The 25243-nt window shown below is 39.6% G+C and overlaps 1 protein-coding gene across 1 annotated transcript in view; it reads left to right on the forward strand.

Moving 5' to 3' along the window:
* Positions 1-3704: 3704 nt before the first annotated feature.
* Positions 3705-25243, forward strand: part of ITGA2 (integrin subunit alpha 2) — a 47392-nt gene continuing 25853 nt past the window's right edge. The window contains 11 exon segments of the mRNA XM_059833900.1: positions 3705-3755; positions 3757-3908; positions 11909-12018; positions 13199-13290; positions 17138-17252; positions 17640-17767; positions 18899-19047; positions 20149-20299; positions 20725-20890; positions 22156-22229; positions 23685-23823. Coding sequence (XP_059689883.1) covers positions 3705-3755; positions 3757-3908; positions 11909-12018; positions 13199-13290; positions 17138-17252; positions 17640-17767; positions 18899-19047; positions 20149-20299; positions 20725-20890; positions 22156-22229; positions 23685-23823 — 1327 coding nt within the window.

Below are 25243 nucleotides of genomic sequence, written 5' to 3' on the forward strand. Positions count from 1 at the left end.
GTGATCATTAGGTCACAAAGTAGAAGTCTGTCACCAAAAGCTATTAAAATCCAGATAATTAGTTTTCTTTGTGTAAAGATTCTTAAATTATCAAAGTTCATTGCCTGAAGCCAGCAGCAACAGATACTGAATCTTTCCAGGCTAGAATATACAGTACTTTGAACCTAGATGCTTCAATGATTGTCACCCTTTTAATGCATAAGAGACCCTCTTATGCTGGCACAGGCTTAAAATAGGTTTGAAGCAAACTTAACGTTTTCTCTTTTTTTGGCTACAAATGCTTGAATTTCTTGTTCTGAATACTGTATTGAGATAGATACACAAAATGGGTAAAAGATGTCCTTATAGTGTAAGCACTATATAAGATGGAGGAAAATGGCAGGAAAATGCCTAGTGTATTACTGCAAGTATATACTTGCTAGACCCAAACCAAGTAAGATTTGTGTGGAGTAGATCTAAAAATCAAAAACCTGCTAATGATTATAAAAACATGAGATTTAAAATGACTGTGATTGAAATATGTTGAAACTATGGTTCACTTGATAATGTTCGTGGTGAGTCAGAGTGTATTTGCCAGCTTTTCTGCTTTGATTTTTGCAAAGCAGTCATGAGTGAGAGGCAAAGCTGATCCACAAGAATATTGCAAACGACAGCGTGTCTTCAGAGGTGGGGTTTTCTGGTTGCTTTTTGCTCTTTTCTTTTTGCTGTCCTTAACTGTCTGCCTGGCCATAAAGTGAGGATGATAGAGGCAGTTTTGAGAAGAGACCTGTGGTCTGGCAGACACTTTTCCCATTTTCCAGGTGGAAATTCTTGCCCACAAAGAGCAGTGCTCTGATGCTGCAATAGTGCAAATGATTAAAAAGAATAAAATCAAGCCCCAGTGGTAAATGGGAAGGACGAGTGAAATGGTTCAGTGAGGAGACAGGATGGGAGGCTGGAGAGGAAAAAAGAGCATTGCTTCCCTAAGCCACGATGAAGCCTGGAGAAACTGCTAGAAGCTAAAGCATCCCCAGACTGGGCCAGGCTGTGTCTTTGCTCCTTGGAATCAGCCCCCATCTTGGAGAAGGAATCAGACCCCATCTTGGAGAAAGCAGGAGCACAAGAGCGGTGCCGGAAGGTCCAGGGTGGGATGCTGCCACACCCGCGGGAGGGCAAGGGTAGAGGTGGACAGGCAACGTATAACCGAGCATGCCTTGTGTTGAGCCCCATCTGAGTTGTCACAGCACCCTAGGGGGATTTGAACCAGCAGGGGAACTTCCATTCAGGCTATTGGTTCTGGCATCTGGTCTCTGTAGTTTTATCCAGTTCTGGAAATTTTTGCCCTGGCTCTAGCATTTAATAAAACCCTCGCCTTGGACACAATTTGAAAGATCTTCCATGCATTTGCACTGAAGTTGGCCAATGCACTTAGACAGAAGACATTTAGCAAAGTTACAATTTGGCTAGCAGTGTGATTTGCTAGTAACTGTGTAACAGAGTCCAGGCAGTCAAGAGTTTTTCTCTAGATGTCTTTGGGGTCAAACTGGAAATGTTTATCATTCTAGGATACTTTTGGCTCTTCATTCTAAAGCCAGGGTTTATTTCCATGTGCACCGTATAACTTGCAGAGTTATTCTTCCTCTGTATTTACAGTTGGGGTGGGGTGGCATTGCGGTATAGTCTCCTGTGGCCTCTGAGAATGGGGCATTGCTAAATTGTGCTTGATTTCTGACTGAGGATAATATAATTTGAAAACAACAGACCCTAAAATAAACCTATGTTGTGACATGAGCAAAATATTTTGATAAAATGCAAGATGATGAAAGAATTACTGGCAATAGTCAATATCTATCTCAACTCCTCTTTTCCCTCTACCCAAAACCCAGACTTGAACTATGAATATATGTGGTGGTGTTTAGTGTCAAAGGTATTGCAAAACACAGAGCGATATGTCTGTACACATTCTTTTCTCTGGTCTTAAATAACATGACTCAGGAAATATATTTATCTCTAAGGATGTTTCTCAAGGAACGATACTTTTAGCAAAGGGTGACTGCTTGCTTTCCAGAGGCCAGCTGTAGATACTGGTTGTTTGAAATAACTAATATAGGATTTCCTGTTTTGAGTTTGTGGTAAAGAAGTAGTAACTGTGTGAGTTGTATTTAGTCTTCTGCTAGTAACGTTTGTGTTTTCCATTCTTTGGGCAAAGGTACAAAATTCATTGAAATTTTTTACATGTCGTGAACTTTGCCCGCAAACCTGCAGTTGTGATTTTAATGTTCTCACTATGATGTTATTATTGTTATTATTATTACAGCTAAGCTGCTGTGATGGGCTGTTTTATACTGGTATCATCCCTGTTAACCTCTCTTCCAAAACTGGTTTTGGGACCTGGAAGAGAGTGATACCAACAATGAGCTCTCTGCCCATCAAAACTAGAGAAATACTTAGAATTTAAGCTTATATTTTAAAGATGCCAAAGATCAGAACATCTTTCCTTAAAAGGTCCCTGTTGTAAGGGATTATCATAAAGGCTGCCACTTTACTACACAGTGACTCATACTAAATAACTATGGTGAGGCACATTTTGTGTGTAGAGCAGGTAAAGCTTATTCTGGCTGGGCACACAGGAAGGGAGGGGAAATGTGAGGGATGTTGTTTAACCCGTGAGCAGCTCCGTGAACCTGCCTCACCTGGGAACCTCAGGCAGTAACTGCACAGTGCAACCACAGGTTGTGATTTCGTCCATCGCTGCCATTTTTGGAGGGTTGTCAGGAGCCCTGAGGTGTTCCTCAGCTGGGCTGCAGCTTGTTCTGGGATCCCACCGCTGTCTCAGTCCTTCAACCTCCAAGCTGGGGGAGGAGTTATCTGCTCCAGGCTATGAGAGGACTCTGGCCCTTTTCCTGCAGCTTCTCTAGTGGACATTCTCCTAGATGTCTACCCACAGCTCTTGATCAGAAAGAAAACAGGTCCTATATGAATCAGGAGTGGGCCTCCATGCCCTGCAAACTCGTGACACTTAGGACCTTGTCCCCACCGCACACTGCCAGCTCCCCCCCAAAATGGCATGGAGTGGCATACCCATATTCTTAAGCACGCAAGTGCCCAAGGAAGAGCAATTAATACCATGACCACAGCGAAGTGGAGTTTCAGTGTTAAGTGTCATGATTTATTAATGCAGTTCTATCTTGCATGTTTGTATTTCTAAGTTTTCCTGTTTGGACAACTGTTCAGACTGTTTGGACTGAAAACAAAGGCTTCAGGCATGATAATGAAATGACTGAAAAACGTAGGTTTTCTGATGCAGTAGATAGTCTGATTTTCATTCCAGTGCTTCAAACCTTAAGTTGCAGAGAGACACTAGAATATAAACAGTAATAGCAGTTACAGTCAGTGCATTTTCATTTTAATGTATCTCAGCAGGCCGTTGATGTGTTTGCTGTGCCGTAAGCTTAACTTATGCCTTACGGTAAAGGATAACAGACCTCTGAATCATATTTCTTGCCTCCCTTCAGCTAAAACATTCCCATTAGTAATGCTGCAACTTTTGTTAAGGCAAAGAGTGAATGAGTCATTGATCTCTGCCCACAATATTATAACACCTGTAAAGAGTGCTAGACAGGCATTACGCATGGGCAGGTGGGTACGGTAGGGAAAAGGATGGTTTTTTCTTGCACGTGTCAAAGGCTACATTTTATTTTCTGCTATCGGGGGAGCTGGCACAGATGAAGAGCCTTTTTCACTGGCATCAGAATTCTTCTTTAATTACTTCTGTGGTTGGTAATCATAATCTTTCTGTTAACAGGCATTCTTCATAAGTGCTGTGAAGCCTACAATGTTGGCCTCCTAGAAGCAAAAATATTTTCTGGTCCATCAAGAGAGCAGTTTGGATATGCAGTTCAGCAGTTTATAAATGAACAAGGCAAATGGTAAGCAGTTTGAACAGCTTGTTGTATGTCCAGTTAAAAGGTTAAGGAAAAAATGTTGCAACTCGTTTTACTTTTATAATTCCGCATTTCAATTAAATGCATGTCGGTTAATTCGTTTTTATATTAGAGTTCTCTTTCTATGAATAAATACTTATGTTATTAAAACAAAAGTTGAAATATTCTAAAGATGTATGCATGTGAAGGTTTAGGCTTTTTTCCTTTACACAATGCGATCTGAGGTCGGTCTTTCTGTTAATCTTTTACTTTCATCTCCAATTCACCAGTTTCCTCAGACTCACAATTTCTGTAGAATTTTAACTCTTATTTCATTCCTTCCTGTACCAATAGTATCTTTGTTACACATTACATATACGTGGGATATTTTTCCATTTTAACATTGTTGAGGTTAAAAAAAATTATTATGGCTGGGAAGTTCTAATTATTAGTATTAAAATTAAGTTAATGTAAATTTATATAATGTTGTGTCTGATACAGTATTAAGTTTTTGCTTCTCAAGGGATGGCATGTTTGGTTGTAGATAATAACACAATCCTAGCAAAGACCTTGTGTCTGCTGCATCCCTTCAGCCATAAAATTTGATGTGAAATCCACTGTTGCCACAACATTGGGCTTGATGAGTAATCAGTAAAATATTTTTTCTAGTGATGTTGGTTTTCAAAAAGAACTTCAAAATATTAATCCAGAGTAAGCCCATTTAGTGGAAAAAACATTGTTTCCTCTTCTGCAGCCTCAGCATCCACAAAGCTTAAGGTGTCTTTCATGACAAGGACTATATGTCTATGAATATTTCAGTGTTACTCAGCTACTTTAAGTGGTTATTTGTGTATACATGGTTTTAAGTCTATAGCAGAAAGTCACACAAGTTATATATATTATCATAAGCCAAGACAGCATTTTAGATGTCATTCTCCATAGACTGAAACAGTGTCAGAACCAAAATAGCCACAAACTAGCATGTTCGCTTAAGTGATGATGGATAGATAGTAAGTAACTGAACTTTTTTCAGTAAAAAGAAAGTAAGATGTCAAAATCTGAAATCTATGGAAATGCATACGAAAATCTTTTCTACAGTTAAAGTTTGGAAAAGCCCATACAAAAATATTGAGCTAGCTGAGACCTTTATGCATAGCCCTGCACGGAGAGACTGTGCAGCTGCAATTGGTTGCATATGCAAAGATGTAAGACTACCTAGATCTCACTGCGTCTCTGGTGTTACTGTGTTGACCACTGGTGACCAGGAGACAAAGTAGAAGGAGAGCAGAGCTCTATCCTCTGAACTAAAAGCTCGGTGTTTCCTCTCCCTCCATTGCGTAGGCTCCCAACCTACCCCCTCTCCTCACCTGATGATGTGGTGGCTTCTCACTGTGTTTCTGCCTGCTTCCATTATGTGTTTAGTCACCCATAGATCAGAGCTCTCTTTTTTAAAAACTTCTGTGTGAAGCCACTGAGGGAGAACAAGAGTGTCTGCCTCAAGTGAATTGAATGCTTTGGTTCATTCATGGAGAAACTGTCATGCGTTTTATCCTTCTTGTAAGTTTTTCTATAAGCTTGCAACAGGAGCACTAGGTTCCAGACTCACCCAAGCTATTTATGTTTTATATTTCCCTGTTTTATTTTTACTTCTCATATAAAAACTCCTCCACTACCACTTTTTTGGATAATGTGTGGTGGAGTTCAGGAAAGAAAGCAGCTTTGGATTAACTTTTCCTATCTTCTCCCAGGTACATGAACATTATTAATCTGGGAAACTTTTCTGTAGATAGGCACTTCTTCATTTGCTCATTCACTGCCTAGTGACCATGGCCCCAAAAGTCAGGGGAATTTTATCAGCTCTTGTTCGGGTAACCATGACTTGTTAGAGACTCTTCAGTGCAAAACAGCTCTGTCAGTCTCCCTCTCAAGAAATCATTAGGCAGTGTTAAAAAAAAAAGTCTGTCATGTTTTACTCTTTTGCTCTCTTAATTTCTAGGCTATTTTCTTGGGGCAATAGAGCTTTATCTTGTATGCCTTATTTAAAGAAAACAAACACTCAAGCTGTTCAGTAGAGTTGTTTCTCCTATAAGCGACGCAGAGGCTGCAGTCCACATGCAGAGCGCTTGTTGACATGGCTGAACAAGGAGTGAGATAAACAGTCCAAGCTTTGCAAAAGGTCGGGACGCTGCTTTCTGTCAGAGGACAGCATTTATCACCGTGTGCTTTTATGAAGATACCGTCATTGTGCAGCAGGAATGTGATGCACATGAAAACTCTGGTCAGGCACAGTGGGGCTGCTCACCACATCAAATGCTGCTGGGGTGGCACCTCTCTCCAAGGGAGAGGTTATCCGGAATCTGAGATCCACCAGAAATTCAATCACTTCCTAGACCTTGCTTCTGTTAATAAAATCACATGGTGCTGTGTTAAATACAGCTTTAAAAATGCTCCTGTACTCTCTCAAAGAGCCAAAAGGAGAGATACAGAAAAAATAGCAGATGCTAGTTATACTATTCAGCTTTATTTCCGGGAGGTACATCTCCTGAGGCAATAAGGGCTACAGAAAATGATAAAGAGAGGAGAACTTTTGCAGAATTGGGACTGCATGCAGCAGTATGTTATCACTTTTGCTTGGAGAGGAGTTCAGAGAGAAGAGGGCAGACAGTCCAACCAGGAGCACAGGGCTATAGAGGGGGCTGGTACATGTTGGGAAGCTGTGACACAAACCAGCAAGGGAGCCTTTTTTGTGTGGTCAGATGATCCACGATAATTGGACACTCATCTGCTGTGCACTGATGGGCATTGATGGCATGTGATGTTCACAAATAAGGACAAACTTGCAAGTCAAGCACAGCCAAGCTTTTCACGGTGTCTGGTGGGAATTTCAAAACAGGAGCTCTTTAATGAACTCAAGGAAAATTGTGAACATCAGTTAAAAATGTTTAGGCAGTCTGCTGCACAAGTAATTAGCCACAACAGAAGCATCATTCAGTTTACGCTCTGGTTCTCCCTGTCATGAGATCATCTGTATTTGAACCTTAAATTGAGACCAAATTCTTTGTTATTTTATGAACATAGTATTTTAGAAAGGTGGATTTTACCCTGTCACGTTCATCTTGAATGTGCATGCCCTGAACAGCAGCTGATAGGACATCTTGCAAAGGTAACAGTACTTACTCCATGCTGAGATTTGGTTTTATATCTGTCTCAGGTGAGGAAGATTGCATAGCTATATATAGCTGTTAAAATGCTTTTTCCTACACGTATGTGGATACATCACAACAGAGCTAAAATCTCAGTCTGCTGTTGAGGTACTGTTTGGTATCAAGGTGCAGCCACCCTGCTCAATTGTGTCTGTGTGCTTAGGATTTGGGATTTTTAAATTTTCTTTTGGAATTTATGTTACGGGATTTTTCTTTTTAAAAATATTTTGTTTCATTCCGTATCATGTCAGTAATGACACCTTAATATGCACTGTCCTTACTGATGTATCACATAATCATTGCACTAGTTTTAAAAATCATTGCATATGGCTCACTAATTGTCAAAGCCCAGCAGCCTTTCTCCTGAGGTGGTGTGTTGCCTCTTCAGACCAGTACGAAGTTTTGCCAAAAAGACAAATTTCTGTAGCACCTTTTGTTGAAATGAATACATTTTCAAAGCCTTCTGATTTTAATGAGGAGGGAAATTTCTGCCAGCTTTTTTTTATTATTATTATTTTAACAAAATGCTGCCATTGTTACAGCTCCGTCTTTTCAGTGCCAGCATCACTGCTAACGTTGAGTTCTTTGCCCACCTTTTGCTTCCCCCGACTGCATGCCCTACAGTTTGCCTTTTTCCTGCTTGGAGAAGCAGCTCTGGCTTCCATCTTCTAGGCCTTTTAAGTTTGTCAGTCAAACTCTTCTGCCATAGCTCTCTGTAGTTTTTGGAGCTTTGAGTCTTCCGTTCAAAGGATCGAAAGTTTTAGATGGTGATAAGGGTTTTAGGGCGTGCAGAGAAGCATCTATGAGAGTGAAGAGTTTTCTGGTTTTCGTATCTATTCATCGCCTCCTGTAACTGTAGGGAAGAGAGCCAGATGATTTAAGAGGTCCTTTCTGCTTTTATTTTCCTATTTCCTATTAGCCATCTTTGTGTTTTAAAAACCCCACTAAAGAGCAAATGCATGAAAAGAAAAAAAAACAAAATATAAAATGTGCACTGACAACAGCTGGGAATTCAGCCCTTCACCATGAATTCTGATTTTGTTTTCTGCTACCTCACACTTTGCCAGTTACTAGCTTTGTCATGGTGTAATTTCCCAGAAATAATTCCTGTTGCACTTTGATCTGCCACTCCTGCAGCCTGTGTGGTATAGCATTGCCACTGAACTTTATTTGACTTCATGTAGTTCTATTGCTTTGTATACAGTGTTGGAGACTGATTAAGGAGCTGAATAATAAAATCAGTGACAATATTACATGCTAATCACTATAGTATTGTGTAAAGACAGTCTACAAGGACACATGAGGAATTTTTGTAAAAATAAATATTTAACTCATGGCTGAAAAAGACCCTTAATTAATATAGTATGCATGATACAGTTTATTTGGAAACAAGCATTTTCAAGTATTTTAGTACTCATTTCTTGCATTCTTTGCTGATACATTCTGCTTCACTCTCCTTCATGTACATCCTGTTTAATCACAGTAAAAAAATATTTTTGTAGTTAGCAGGATGCTAGCCAGATACACTTTTGCTTTCTTCACTTCTGATGTTTCAGAAAGATACACATGCATTTTCCCAGAGCAGTATTGTGTTGCTCTCTACTGTAACGGTTTATGTTAATTTTCAAAGGCAAGTAGGACTTGCTGATTTCTAATACAGATTAAGGCTAGTATTAAGCTTAAGTAAGGCTCAGCATACAAGAGAAATAATAATTAAGCTATTTCCTAGGACCTTGAAGGTTGGCAATTAAAAGTAGAGGGCTAGGCTTGGCAGAAGTTTGTTAATAACTTTTTCTCCGGAGCGTTTTAATGGCAGGTTACTCTAGTTAAGTAAATAAGGGAAGGGCTTTAATAACTCTGTTCATTTCTGAAAATCACAGTGTCAGTTCTAAGCGTTAAATTCTGTGTATGGAGTGGCATTTTCTGGCCTACAGCATAGTTATGGCATTGAGATTCATGGACTTTACAAATCTACAAGGAAGGCTAATACAGCAAAGGAGAAGGTACTATAATAACTTCCAGTAAAGTATGAGGAGTGCAAGCTAACTGAAAGACAAAATTAAGTTTGCTTTGGGCACAGTTGGCATAGATTTAGATTTGGGATTAAAATTATAAGAGTTTGTCTTGTTTGACATACATTTTTGTGTTTGTACCACACAACAGCTACAAGGCTACTTTTAGGGCTAACAGAAGTAAAATACAGTTGTGAATACTGAGTTCTAGAAGTGGATTGGGTATAGTGATGTGTCCTTGTTATAAATAGATGTCTGGGTTGGAATTAATGTTGAGGTTGGGGAAGACAGGAGTTTCAGGGGCCACATTACTGCTGAGCGACATAAAGCCCATGGAGTGAGCGCAAATATGCATGCTGAAAGGGAGAGAACTGCTTTTTCTAAACGCTGTGGATGGCGTTTATCTCTAGTTTATGCCAATAGCAAGGGTGAGGGTTGGAGTTAGTTAGGCATGGATTTGGGGACAGCTAGTGCTCAAGCACGCTTCTCCTTCTCTTCTCCTCCTCTTGTTCTCACTCTGTTTGTGAGTGAAACTATGTGCTTTGGGCTTCAGGAAAACCCATGGCTGCAGAGCGATGCCAGTGCAGTGCAGAGATTTACTGTGAGTTTTGTGACCAGACGGAGTGGTGCAGGGGGTATTTCCAAGATCCATTAAGGTCATTTGTTGAACAGTAGCTGTCTTCCTGCAGGGACTCTGAAATACATTTGCCTTCTGGGAAACTTAGAAAAAGCATACAAATATTTATAAATGTACACAGTGCAATGTTCAGCTTGACAGTTAATGCTGAAAAGCTGTTGCAGTTTCAGCTATTACACATGCAGTTCTGCCATCCTTTTTAAAACTGCTTCCTGTTTCCACCAAAACTGTTAGCCTTTCCTCTCTTCCATCAGCCCAGTTAGAATTTTATAACTGTAAATAACTCTGTAGTACCTAACAAGGGTGGAGACTGTAACACCATGTCTTCCTTTTGTCAATCACTATTGAGCAGCTCCAGCTCTGTGTTGTCATTGCAAGTGTTCGCGGGTTGTGTTATCTATCGGCACATGACTGATGGAGTTGTTTCTCATGAGCTCTGGTTATTTGGTCCTGAGCTATGCAGAAAAGGCTATGTTCTTCAGAAAACAAGAAGAATATCAGAGGTCTTCTCACAGCTGGTGTAACAGACACTGTTTTTATACAGGGAGGTATTTTTATGAAACTGAATTGCGGGTTTAGAGATGGTAGAAGTACACAAAATCCTGTTCATGCAGCCTGCATAATCACTGTTGTTCAGCAAGGTAATTGAGAAGGAGGCAGGTATTTTAAAATATTGCTACACACAGAAAATAGAATCTGAAGTTACCCCCAGCCAAACTGGTAAAACAGAATAACATTTGTGCTCTTATGTTTGTGTTTAACAGGTGAAATAAACTAAAAAAAAATGCAGTTAGCGGTATTTTCTCTGAGAAAGCTAAAAAAGACTCAACCTCTTGCTTGTGCATCTAAAACTATGTAATTTTATCAAAGCCATTTTGTTCAAACTAGTTATAAAATTGCAGCAGTAAAATCAGATGATCCCTGGAAAGTTAATATGATATATAGCAATATATAGTTTTGAAACATAATAATTTCATAAAATGTGTTCTTTTTATTGTGCAAGGTTATTTGCATTAGCTACCTATAAAATTTTAGAGGATGACAATTCTGCTTTTAGCAACCTGTTGACCAACTAAAAAAGATGGGTTTTTATGACATTCCGTACTCTGTACTGGGGTCCCATCGCTTGTCCTTTTACTGTCCCATAAATGCATTAATGACTAACATAGACTGTTCTGTACGAAAGGAAAGTCGTATTGCTGCTGGAGCAAATACCCACAGTCCCTGCTTTCTAATAGTCCGTTTCATTTTTTTATATCCCTTGAGGTCATCTTCCTGTGGTCCTGTTTTGCCTTACCCTTATTTCACTGCATGTTAAACTGTACTAAGAATTGTCCTTCTCTTCCAGCTCTACATGGCCCTATACTGTCTGGTGGTTTCACTTTCTCAGAGAGTTGTGCTGAAAAATAGGTGTTCTTAAGCAGTATTCCCAGGTGGTGAATTAATTGGTTTTGTGAAGGCTTTCAGATAAAAATTAAAGGGATCTTGAGGAGCAGATATTGGAGGGGAAACCTTATGGCAGACGAAGGAATGAGTCAGAGAAAGTGAATCACTTTGTATTATAGGCACAAATTACCATAAGTCTTAACTTTCTTGTTCAGGATTAAATACTTCATGCAGCAGACTGTTATTGCCTGCAGTATTTTCTTTCTGACTCAGTGTTGTCAAGGTGTGGTAGTGTTCAAGCTCAGACATAAGCATTTGACTGTTGCTGAGCAGATCCTGTAGGAAATGCTTCTTACCAGCTGAAAGAATAACTTAAAAGGAATCAGTTAACCATTAACTGACAGGACAATAAATCTTTTGTCTCTCAATCCCCAATATATATCTTTCTACATCTGTGTGCATCTGTATATGTTAATATCTTTGCTGTACTTCTTCTGACACTACGATGTAATGTCACAGAAACAACAGTATACACATATGAGGCAGCCTAATCCCCAGAGGCTTCTCCACCAAAGTTGTTCCTGGTGAATCCAATGTATTAACATGCAAGTAAAGCTGCTGAACAGCTCTGGAGAAGACTCCTGAGTGCCTTAGGTGGCACTTACCTGGTAAAAGCCTCTTTACCTGTTACTTACAGTGTACTATGCAATAATGCTGCTGGACTTTTCCAGTATTATTAAAGACCTAATGAAGTTCCTGTTACTTTAGGTTGTTGGTTGGTTCACCCTGGAGTGGCTATCCAGCTAACAGAACTGGAGATATCTATGCATGTCCTGTTGGTACATCCAAAACCACATGTAAAAAATTGAATTTGCAAGGTAAGTTGTAATGAACAATGTCTCGCTACAATTCTTCAGTTTTTCCTCATTTTTGTACCAGGCCGATCTATTTTATTAAATCTTTTCTCAGCTCTCTTGCTGCATAACCTCAGTCTCTGTCGTGCTTGTGTTTGCCTGTGTGAGTGTCCTGTGAGGACTCAGTGCCCGCTGCTGCTGGTGAGACCCACCTGCCTGTGAGCGAAGATTGGCACCTGCCACCGGAGTCGGGCGGGCGTGTGGGCACCCCGGCCCGCGGTGGCACCTGCCGGAGCCACGGGGGTCTCAGCATCTGCTACCGGAGCAGCTGGGGTCTTCAACCTCCAGCCACGGGGCTGGAACGGCGTCTGTCCCAAAACCATCAGCTGGGGGTGGGGGCCAGGGCTCCGCGTCAGTGAGGGGCTCCGCGCTGGTGGCTGGAGCGGGGCGGTGGGTCACAGCCCAGGCGCCTGGTGCGGGCTGCTGGGGGAAGGAGTGTCTCTATCTTCCCCGAAGCAGGTGTGCGTGTGTTCACCAGCAAACTTTCAGCTGGACCAGACAGCTTAGGGGGGCCTCAGGTCCAGGTATCAGGCAGGGGGGGCGGTCCATGCTGGTACACCCAGGAGGACTTGTGAATGTGGAGTGAATGAGGGATGACTGTGCAAGTGGATGTGAAGCCTCTTCTGCCTCTGTGTGTTTGCAAACTAAGTCTAAAATGGGATTAACTTTCGGACACAGTGAAAATACGGGGCAGCAGAGCATGCTGAGATGCCTGCTTTGTGTTTATTTGTGGTGCAGAGCATTTCTGTCCTCCACTGCTCCTTCCAGGTTTTTATCTAAAGCCTGACACTGGATCAGAAGAGTCTGATGTCCTGAGGAATGTAACAGTAGCTGCTCGGCTGCAGCTCCGCAGCCAGCCAAAAATCCTCCATAGGTAGACCTTCTCTTCCTCTCTTTTGCCTTCAGCTCTTGTGAGGGCAGGGGCTCTAAATGGCCAAACTTAACTCATGTCTGTAGTTAATGATTAGCAAATTTTTGACAAATATTAGCTTTTGTTTCTTTTGTCTCGGAATTGTATGCAGCCATTTAGAAAAGGCATCTTAGATTCTGAGAAATCAAGCTTTAGAAAAGGAATTCTAACTTACTAAATTGCTTCTACATCTTATTTACTATTCTGTCATTACTTAATCTCTTTTTATTTCAGCTTTAATAAATATCCCAAATGTGACTGAGATAAAGGAAGACATGAACCTTGGCTTGACTCTGATACAGAACTCAAAAACAGGAGGATTTTTGGTACGTATCAAGGATGTATTCAGAAATTCCTGAGGAGAATGAAGAAACTAGAATTCTCCACATTTTTTTATAAGTCCAAGCTGAACGTATTTTATTATGCAGCATACATTAATACATATTTTGCATATTTTAAAATATTCCATCCCACTGTCATTACCTAGGGTCCACACTCGGGAAAATCATGAATTCTCTCCTTCATAATTTATCTAAATATGCTATTGAAAGGCATGTAATTAAAGATTCTGTATTTTAAGTCAGACAACTTTGGCAAGAATATTTCCACCATGGACATCTTTAAGGCAGACTTATATAGTTCTGATTATACTTCCAAAAGACAGTATGGGATCTCTCCTCCACCATACGCACTTGCACAGTGACTGTTCTCCTGACATGTTAGGATTTCTAGTCCCGTAGATCTGCGATATGTTTTATTTGGTTAGTGAGCTGGAGGAGGATGCATTTTCTATGTCTATATTCTGCAAACCACTCTTCTTGGAGCTTGTAAAACAGATTTTGTGATTGAAAGGAAGTTAATGCCTGTTTAATATGCTTTTTTACAATCTTAACTGTAAGCATGAAAACTGTTGCAGTGTAGATGTATTCCAGTTCGAAGCATACGTTGTAGGCATGTGCAGTAATTAAGTGAAACAAACTACACACAAAAGAGCTTTGAGGCTCAATTTAAGCTTGTATTGTATTTCTCTGTTGCACCTTCCTAGTAATCGCAGAAGTATTCAAATGTTTATTATCTTCATTACCACATAGCCCAATTCACTGAACTACGTCCAATTCCAACCTTTCCAGCAGCTCTCAGTAAAGTTAATCGTGACTTCAAAATACAGCAACAGTGCTCTTCTTGGTTGTTGGTTTGAGAAGATATTGAATAAAAAAATCTTATTCTGTCTCTTGGATAATACCTTTAATTACTGTTAATACTGTCCCATGCATACCCACTTTTAATCAGTATCAGTAATTGAAATTATTCGAAACATCTCATGCAGAAAAATTTGTATTTTCTAATAATACTTCTCTCAGTTAAAAAGATTTTCCTGATCCACATGTTATTGATTGATTCTCCTTAAATTGCATGAAGTAACAGAAAAAAAAGTTGAATGCTAAGACATGAACAGTTAGCCACATCTTTGGTGACAGGAGTTCTTTTTAACGTAAGGAGAACAGAGTACTGGAGACAGGTGCTCCACAAATCTCAAAAGCCCCATGACTTAGTTGTGGCAAGAATTGGACAACAAGCAGAGACTGTCTGCTCGTATCTGCAAGCTGCTGCCAGCCAGGGCTTCACTCGGAGATGCTGTCTCTGGCACTTGGCCTCTGTGATAGGCTCTTTGGGTTATGCTTAGGCCTTCCTCCTCCCAGCTCACCATGCTCCTTCCTCCTGTGGCTGCTTCTCTCTCAGCCTCCATCCACTTGCACCAGTCTGTGCTGCATCCCTGGGCTGCTTGGGTGGAGCGTGACCCAGCCTAGCGTGTCTGTGCCGCAGCTCCTGAGTCCTGCTGGTTCAGCGGTTTGATGCCATGTGATTGCTTCCCACAGGTATCCTAAGTACAGGGCAGTCATTTCCACGTGCTCATTGCATTTTTCTGAGGCGTGCTTAGTCCTGTTGGAAAGGTGCTTAAGAATTTCACTGGTGGTTAACAACTTTTTTCCGGATTTCTGATCTAAGTTTCTATCCGTTTGTTCTTGGGGCAGTGCTGTGCCTTTAGTTGAAAGGAACAGCTCCCATCTCCCTACATGTAAAATCTCCCTTCTGTATTTAACACCTCACAATGGTTCTCCTTTGTCCTTCGCTTTGCTAAACAAACAGAGTTTTTTGGCTGAAATGCGCTTTTTAAAATATACCTCTCTCGAACATGAATGACCGGATCTATGCTGTATTCCACATGAATCTTTCCAGGGCACTATATACTGTATTTGGTATTTTCCTGTCTCAACTGCAAGTGCTTCTTGTCACCTGTCTTTAGGCCGTGTTTGCTTTGCATGCTGGCTGCATGCTTCTGATCACCCTATAATCAACCAGAGTCCGATCCATCTGCTCCTCTCTCTTCTGCTCAAAAAGCTCCCAGTTTATGTCCACATTTCTTAACATTAGTCTTTAAGGGCAAGTCTGTGCCCCTTTCTAATATTCCATTTTCAAGTTCATCAGTTCTTGACATGGGATCCCCCACTTTTCCCCTGCATTAATGATGCATCTTAGATTTCTGACTCTAACAATGCTAGAACATTAGAGCTTTTCCCTTTTTTTTTCCCCTAAAGTGAAGATCAGCAAAGTTTATTAGAACATTTCTATTTTTTGGTTCAAGATTACCATCACAATTTTGAGTTACCGCTAATACAGAAGACTAGAAAACGGGCAGATGAGATTGATCTAAACATAACTTTAAAAATATCTTTAAGTTCAAGACTAGTAACTGTCCTCCAGCTTCATAGTTACTGATACAGATTACTTATTTTGTACCTCTCACCTCTGTTAATATCCATCTTTTCCAGTAAAACTAATCATGCCCCATGTAGCAGCTAAAAAGAGCACTTATGTCAAGATCAGATAATGTAGATATACTTGCCCTTCTCTTGTTTAGAAAATCTGCCATCTTGTCAAATAGGATAGTTTGCTGTGTTCTACCACTGGTAAACCAGTGTGCAATTTAGCTCATTTTCCATTTACTTCTGCATTTAATTACATTTTTTTTCAATGTTCTTGAGAAAAGGGTTATAATGCTGTTCAGTCTCTCTTCTGTTCCTAAATAGAGGTGGTGCATTTTCTGTTTTCCAGACTCTCCTGACTGGATATGGCAATCAGAAAGTACATAATGAAGTTATCATTTCTTTCAGAACTGTTGGACAGAGGTTATATGGAAGTTCTATTTTTTCCTTAAGTTCCTAACATGATTTTCTTTTAAAAAGAAAATCCCTCCCCATATCCTCACGACAAGATAGTGTCTCAGTATCTGTCTTTTTTTATCTGGATACTAGTGTAAAAATCCTTCTAGTATCAGAGGTGGCTGTCATGCAACCAGCTGGTTGATCCAGGTGAAAACGTTTCTTTTTAGAGAGATCATTTTCAGCAAAGAAACAAGATTATCTTCCCCGGAAGGCAGTGAAACAGGGAGCCAAGGGGTATGTGAGGCCAGGGCCAAACTTCTCCTTTTAGGTGCCGCTCAATAGGACAGTGCATACCGTGAGGCTGCACCCTCACTGGAGGTGATGGTGAAGCTTAACTTGAAAATATTTTGGCAAAGTGAATTTCCGGTGGGAGCAAGGCTTCTCAAATTAGTCAGAGCGCGCGTGTGTGTGTGTGTGTGTGCGCGCGCGTGTGCGTGCACCGGTCACGAAACTCTTCAGTCCGGTCACGCTGTTGTCGGTAATCGGACGTACCTCCAGAAAAGCGCCTCTCCGCCTTTGCAGCGACGTGCCTGCTCGTGGCTCGGATGCCACCTCCTGGCTAGTGGAAGTACTTCTCTGCACGCTTACAAGCCATGTGCAAATACCAGCCCTGGTTTTAAACACAGTTCGTAGGGCAGGTGGCTTAAAGCAAGACGGATTCCTTGCAGAGCAAGCCACGCTCCCTAGATGTTACAGCTGCGCGTAGTCTGGAAGGGCCAGCTTGCAGAAGGATGTACTAGGGTGATCATGAATAGAAAATCCTTTTAATGAGAAGGTCTGTGAAAGGGGTTACACTGTGACCGTGATTGCAAGGGATTTGGCGTGATAACCTAAGAGGGCTTCTCTGATCCTATATGCCTGTAGTCCTGCTTATTGTGCTTTTGTATATAGATATGGTGAGACTAGTATTTGTTATTTTTATAGTTTCTTTTTGTTGTTATTTTTAAAGACTTGTGGTCCCTTGTGGGCACAGCAGTGTGGAAGCCAATACTATGCAACAGGAGTCTGTTCTGAAATCAGTCCAAGTTTCCAGATCCTAAGAAGCTTTTCTCCTGCTGTTCAAAGTAAGACAACATGTGCAAAGCAGATTCAATTAAAAAAACATATCAAACAAAATCAAGATATGTTGTGTCGGGGACTCTTTAATTTGGGATTTTTTAAAAAATGTATGTGCAAAAAGCAAAGTCCTGGGATTCACACGTAAGGACTGACAAATCGTGATCCAATGCTGATATTAATACGGACTCAATCCTCTGAATTCAGAGGTATTGCACCAGCGCAGGTTCAAAATCTGCATATGTTGCTATTGAGTCCTCATTCTGGCAAAACCTTCCTGATCTAAAGTGTTGCCTGTTTGAGACCGAAATATGCACCTCTGGATTTAGCCAAAGAGTTGTAAGTATATTGAGAATGAAAGTGCATTTAATCTCCACTTTTTGTTTTTGTTTTAGAGTGTTCCTCTGTCGTAGATGTTGTGGTGGTTTGTGATGAGTCAAACAGCATTTATCCCTGGGATGCAGTGCGGGCATTTTTGAAAAAATTTGTACAAGGCTTAGACATAGGCCTGAACAAAACCCAGGTAAGTCAAAGACATCTCTAAGAAAGAAAAAAAAAAAAAAAAAAAAGGCAGTGGGTTTTATTAGCAATTTTAAAGGAAACCAAGTATGCTTTAGCATAACTACAGTACCTCTCCCAAAGCCACAGATTACACAGTTGTCTTGTATCATTCAGTATTGGGTTTTTTATCTCACAGCTAACCTATTTCAAAAGGGATTAGTAATTTGATCCAAAACATAACCAACTGAAATAGAAGTCTAGGTTATATCTAGTGGAGTCAGATCTCTTTCATGGATTAGGTGTAAAAGTAATGAAAATGTAGTCTGTGGGGATGTGCTGAAAGTATAACAGGCTTTTCGTACGGCTCTTACTTTCCAACTGCTGCCTCTTTAAAATTGGAGTTTTTCCTGCTTGGTTACTGTCTGATCTTTGAGTTCTTTTTTCCTTTTAATTTGGTGATGGTAAGGAAAATTTTATTGCCTTTTTAAAAAACATTTTCTGTCTTTACAGTTGTCCATTTTCCACAAACAGTTCTGGGAACAAAGACTGGGGCACTGGAAATCTCTCTCCCAAAGGCTGCCTTCTTCCTTGGGCGACTTTGGAAGTGAGGTGCTTAAAAGCTAGGCTTCCTGCTCAGTCCTTTCTGAACCTCACCTTTAGCATCTTCTCCTCTTTTTTTCTTTCATACTAAATGTACATCCTAGCACATGTCTTTAGCTTCACCTGTATTAAAAACAAATAGGGTTTGCAGTGCTATCAAGGAACTAACCTTTAGGATTTCCTTAGAAGAGATCAGACTGAGGTGCTGTCAGCTTGTAGAATTTTTGCTATTTTCTCATTTTTCCCAGAGCTCCCTGTATTATTGCTATCCATCAGCTCTTCCAGAAGTAACCAAGCAAACATTTAATGCCTACTATTTCAGATTGTTTGCATTAACATGTTGTAGTCCATAATAAAGGATGTAGGGTGCAAGAGCATTTTAGCTTTATTTGCTTTCCAAATGTGTTAATATTAATTGGTTTTATATGTGTTGAAAGAAAATTATAACCCCATGTGCATCTGCAGATCTTTTACTCCAACTGACAAATAAGTAATGAGCCTATGTATCTGATTGTAATGCGCGATAATCTAACATAATTTCTTTATTGCATAGGTGGGTTTAATTCAGTACGCTAATAATCCCCGTGTAGTGTTCAACTTGAATACATATCAAACAAAGGATGAGGTTGTTAAAGCAATGGAGGGAACGTATCAGAAGGGAGGAGATCTGACTAATACTTTCAAGGCCATTGACAATGCAAGGTAAAACGCATTGATGATTGCTGTGCTACTATTGTAACTTACCTTACGAAGCAAAGGCCACATCCTGAATTTCATTCCCACTGGCAGTGCACGTGCTCGGAGCCTGTGAGGAGGTTCCCAGTGCCAGGCAGAATCCTTCAGGTACATTTACAGTGCGCCATGCAGAACAGTACAGGGATATGTAAACTAGACTTGCCAAAAACCATCTGTTTAACCATTGGGTTAAACTCTACACTAAAGTAGTTCTGGTATTCAACAGAATTGTTTGGGCTGTCACAGATGTCAAAACATGACAGTGTGTTGAAGACTATGGACAAGCTTTTAGGAAAGATACAAGACCACTGAAAGAAGTCAAGTTTATCCAGGAATTCAGTGGGACTGGTAACATTAATGTTTGCAGGGCAGGCCTTGGCTGATTGCAGACAAAATAAGATCTCTTATCTGTTGTCAGTTTGTCACTGCAGCACCAGCAGCATGAAAAATAGGAAAAATGTAAAACAATGTACCGTGAGTCTGAATATGTATACAAACCAGGTCCGTTTCTCAATAGGAAGATGCTATTTTGCAGTTGAACCAAGGACAGGACTCTAGGCCAAAATACATGCTGAATCAAATGGTCTTGAAAATCTTGTTTAGGGACAGACTCAGCCTTCAGTGGAGTCAATATTTGTAGTGGTATTGAGGAACCTATTATTAATACTCTTCCCCTTTTGTTTGAACTTGGTGGATCCAATTCCTGGCTTCTCTGATGTTACAAAACATTAATAGTTCTGACAAAAGCCCTTTTTATTTAGAAACATTTGTACAAAAAAACATTGTTTTCCCTGGAATGTACATTTCTGTCAGAAATACCATCCAGTCCTACTTGTTCGGTTTTTTCCTACTTCCTTGATGACTTTTCTGATGCCTCTTTGAGCAGTGCTTTGAGAAGAAGCTGTCAGGAGCATAATCGAAAATTCTTATTGCAGATTGTTAATTTCCAAATAAAAAGCACTACAGATGCACCTTGTTCTAAGTCAGTGATGGACATATTCATTACAGTACATATACCGAATTCCATCCATTATAAATTGATGTGATAAATCCAATATTTTATAACAGACAGTACGCCTTCTCACCTGAATCGGGAGGACGTCCGACAGCCACAAAAGTAATGGTTGTTGTGACGGATGGTGAATCACACGATGGCTCCAACTTGAAAACAGTGATAGGTAAATGCAATGAAGATAATATAACCAGATTCGGCATTGCTGTAAGTAATACTGTAATTATATATATGATTGCAATTTTTTGAAAGATCCTTTTGTTGTGTATGTACGAAAGTGCATGTCCTATATATAAGCTGTATATAATGCATGCATTGTTAGACTGGTGAGACTGAAACTAGGTGAAATTAATCTTTATGAATGAGTGAAATACTGGTCTTCAACTGGCTGAAAAAGCAAAACCAGTATTACCTGAGCAACTTCAGTGGTTTTCTCCTTTGCTTTGGTTTATGTATTTTTTCTGTCTGAATGGTCTCTTCTGTAGTACAGTCTGATAAACAATTCGGTAATATGAATGAATGTATTTTTTTTTTAAAAAAAAATATGTAGAATATTTACTCAAATAATACAGAGAAAATGGAGTAACACCATGATTTCCTTCACTCTTCTTATTTTGTTCTTTTTACCCAAGGTTTTGGGATACTTAATCAGGCATGAACTTGATACTAAAAACTTAATTAAAGAAATCAAAGGAATTGCAAGTCATCCAACAGACAAGTATTTCTTTAATGTGTCATCTGAGGCTGCACTGCTGGAAGAAGCAGGAACACTTGGAGAGCGCATTTTTAGTATAGAAGGTAAAATACTCAATGTCTCTGAAAAATTACATCAGATTCTCTCAGCTGATGAGCTAACGATTTTATTTAGTTTCACCTTAGTCTAGTACTGTGAAAACGAGGGGCAGCTGGAGCTGCAGGCTGCTCCCCAGGAGGGCTCTGCTTTGCACAGGTGTTCCCCCAGCTACCCCACCCCTAATGAGCCTGATCTTCAAGTTAGTTTCTGGGAAATATTTCCCACTTGCTGAAAAAGTCAGTCAAATCCTTTGCTTCAGGCATCCACCGTGGGCTTGTCCATATGCATCCAAATGTATTTGGAGCTATTACCACCGGAGGAGTAAAGGTATCTTTACACTTGTGTTTTTCTGTTAATGCTAAGCAGCTGTGAATTTAAAAAGCAAATCAGAAGATTAGGTTACTGATTACAGAACTGAAAAGCTACAGTAACACAATCTGTGTGGTGTCTACCAGGCTCTATCCCTAGCATCACCCACAGTCGGTCGGTCCTCTGTGTACTGTTTGGAGGAAGGTGCTGTAGAGGTGACTCACAGTGACTTTGTCCCCCCAAAAGCGAGCTTTTTAAAGTCAGATTTAAACCATGCTTGGGAGACTTGTGACCTGCCCTCAGCCTTCCCTAAGGAGCTTTTCATGGCTGCAACCTTCCTGCGCTCAGGATGAAATCTTCCCTTCTCTTTCACGTCTGTCTGTTCTTTCCCAGGCCCATGCTGCTAACACAAGTCAAGGGGACTGGGTGAGCTCCCCCTCTTGGGTTTTTTGTACTCCTATTGAATTTCTGTTACCTGAGTCCATCCATCTAGCTTAGGAAATGTTCCTGCGCATCATAGTATTATTCAAGACAGTTATAAGTTTTATAAGTCCTATATGATAAGAAACATTCATTTGAAAGCTGTGAATATACAGTTATTAAAGATGCTAATTTCAGTGTATTATTAGTGCTTCCTAGGAAACATAAAAAGATTAGCCACAGTGACAGCACTGTGCAGACTGATGCAAGCCATCTTTTCATCATCTTCTGCCTTTTTTTGGAAGAGGCTCATAGCATCATGGCTCCATCTTACCAATTTGCCAGTAAATCCTCCACATATTCTACAGTTTATTAGCTCTCAGATTTCCATTGTTTGTAAATGTTCGAAATGTTTTAGGAGAATTAGTGGATTTGGAAAAAATAACATACAGTCCTTATGTAGCTATGCTTAGAGGCAGCAATATTGGATCTCTTCTGTGGTTCTATAGGGTTAACCATATGTAAATATTTGTTTTGCCAGGTACAGATCAAGGTGATACATTCCAAATGGAAATGTCACAGGTGGGCTTCAGTGCATATTATTCACAAAAGAAGGTATGTGCATTTAATTATTTAATGATACAAACAGATGTAATTATGTAGACATGAATGCTTGTAAGTACAACAAAATAAGATTAATAAAACAATGACAGATTCTAAGATTTTTTTACAAGCAAGAGAATGTCAAATTGTTGTCATTGACTTTTTTTTATTTGAATACTGCAAAAATTGCTTCTAATAGATGCTTTCTATCCCTAAAATGAAAAAATGTACATTAATATGTGAAGTTGAGTAATAGTTTCTTTCATGTAATGATTTTGAGAGGTGTTAATCCAATCATTTCAGTGATTTCTGAGTTCACGTAGCATGAAAAATGCAATTGCTCCAAGTTAATTTTTCTAGTTGAGTAACTCAGAATAATTGAAACCATACTGTAAAGCTGGTATATTTCTAGGCAGTCACCAAGATGTAAATAAATTAAGTCTGAAAAGAATTCATCTAATATTTATGAAGTTAATAACATTTGTTTAAAGCATATTTCACTTAGAAATTAGAAAGAATACTAAATCAGATATCTTTTTCTTGCTAATCAATTTTAAGATTATCTTGACCAAATAGATCCTTTTTGTAAAATTCGAGGGTGGTTCAAGCACATTTCAACTAAAAATACAGGAAGGTTGTTTCTTTCTCATAGCCCTTAAAGATGAATGAAGTAATGAATGAAAGTCCTCTGTATTTGCACAAATTGAAGTTTTAATTTACCAAGCACTTGGTGCTAAGAAATGGAAAAAAATTAAGAAAGATTTGGAGTTTTCTTCAGGAAAATTATACATACTATTTTTCTACAGTTTTCTATTACAGTATCTCAGTTTAGTAAATAATTTTAATAATGTGAATAATCTAAACTGTGTTTGTTTTATGTGTACAAGTCTAAGTATATTCCGTATTAAGTATTCTGTATAATAACCCATATTCATTTGGATTTTCGATTTAACTGTTCTCTCAAGGACATCTCCTTACAACAGACTTAGAGAATGAAATTTTGTCTCTTTTTCCATCAGCTTTTGTGTGCCATCATTGGCACTTTTGTTGGTAAAAATGGGGCTTTAGCTTTTTCTTACAATTTTTGTTTGTCTGATCCTCAGTCTTCTGGGGATCATGAGTGCATAAAAGCATAGACTTGGTAAGCCCAACCCCAGGGTGGACAGACTTAGGAAATAATCACAGTGTTTAAATAAACCCATTTTATCTTGAGTTGCAGTGCCCTGGGAGCTAAAGCAGTCACTTATCCTCTTGCAGCAGAGGGGTGATAATCCCTCTTAATAGGGCAGTAAAGTCCTGCCTGTAAGTGGTAACTATAAGCAGATCCAGTCTACTGCTTGCAGTCATTAGACTGTACATCACTGCCTTAAACACAGTGATGTATTAAATTACGTATGGTAACTTCAGCTTCGCTCACACTTTTTCTGAAATAGGTAGTTCTAAAATGTTGATTTTTATATTTTAAAGGATGTTCTGCTGCTGGGTGCTGTTGGGGCCTATGACTGGAGTGGAACAGTAGTTCACGAGTCTTCAGACAGGGTCACCACCTTTCCAAGCCATGTGTTTGAGAAAATTCTACAGGACAGAAATCATAGCTCTTATCTAGGTAAGGGGCTGAAATACAAATCTGGAAATGTATCAAACCTTTATTAAGATATTAATGAACTTGGGAAATTCTGCTCTAGCCAGACTTCTGTTAAGAACTGATTGGAGAATATGAAAAGAATTTTGCATCCAAAAAGATTTTATTTACTGGTAAACAGTTCATTCATGAAATCTTTATTGTATTTTTAAAATTCTACTCATATCAATGTAGCAAACTGAAAAAAAAGCAGGCTTTATCACAGAGACATAAGAAGTCATGGGATTTGAAAACGCTGCTTATTGTATCATACTGATCATTATGGGTACCTTCTTTTTTAATATTTGTATGTACTTCCCCTATTACATGCTGATGAGGAATTGATTAACTTGTTATCATGTCATCTGTGCTTGCTCTTTTCTTGGCCTTTTCCAGTTCATTTTAAAGTTTTATTAATATTGCTGCAGTTCAACAGAGGTCTTATTTATAATCCCTATATATTTTCTGACACGTGTTTTTACGACCCTATAAAGCCACTCAGTTTGTCTTCTCAGTTCATTGAAATGTTTTCTGCAAATCCAAATATGCCTGCTCTGGCGATTCATCACTGAGTAATGCTACTACATTAAGCACCTATGACTTTCTTATCCTTCACGTTATTTAATGAGATGCTGTTTTTGCAACTAACATGCTCTTTTCCCTATGGCTTAGCATTACTTGCATCCAACACAATGAATAAATCTAAAACTAACCTAACGAGCAGTAGCTCTTTTGCATGAAGACCTCTTCAGACTTTCTATTCTTCCCTTTTCTAGAATAATTCTTAAAGGGTCAGGTCATTTACTTTCAGCATTTCTCCACAAGGCACTTAATTGGTTGCTCCAAAAAAGATTAAGCCCAATGTTGTTGCCTTTTCTGTCTCTTCATTTCCTTTCCACCTCCTTCTGTCCCCCACTAAGAGCTCTCCATACCAGCTCTCTCACCAACTTGGGGGAGCCCAAGGTAAAGGGCTACTAGCACATCACAGCCTGCTAGATTGGCCCCCGTTCTGCACTGCACCCTCTCGCTTCAAATGGCTGTATAGTGTATTAATGAGGAACGTGTGGCCTTCACTTGCAGAATAAAATCTTGTTTTGTTGTTGCTTGTTGAACTTCTAGTCTCTAATGGTGTTCTCTCCCTAGAAAAACAGTGACTGAACACAAACCTGAACTAGACTGGTATATGTAATGACTAAGGCTTAATCCTTTTGGACTGTACTCCTCAGATTGTCCTGCAGCTTACTAAAGACCTGCATATTCTGCCCAATCACTGGGATTTTGTTATTCAGTTTGAACTATAGTCTTTATAAAGGATGATTTTGGTTTTTTTCTGTTAAAATAAATCTGCTGTAATTAAACCACAGAAATGTAAAATATGTAGTAATGCTAGCTTTATAATGCTAAT

The sequence above is a fragment of the Gavia stellata genome, chromosome Z (genome assembly GCF_030936135.1).
Source record: "Gavia stellata isolate bGavSte3 chromosome Z, bGavSte3.hap2, whole genome shotgun sequence".
In the NCBI taxonomy this organism is placed as follows: domain Eukaryota; kingdom Metazoa; phylum Chordata; class Aves; order Gaviiformes; family Gaviidae; genus Gavia; species Gavia stellata.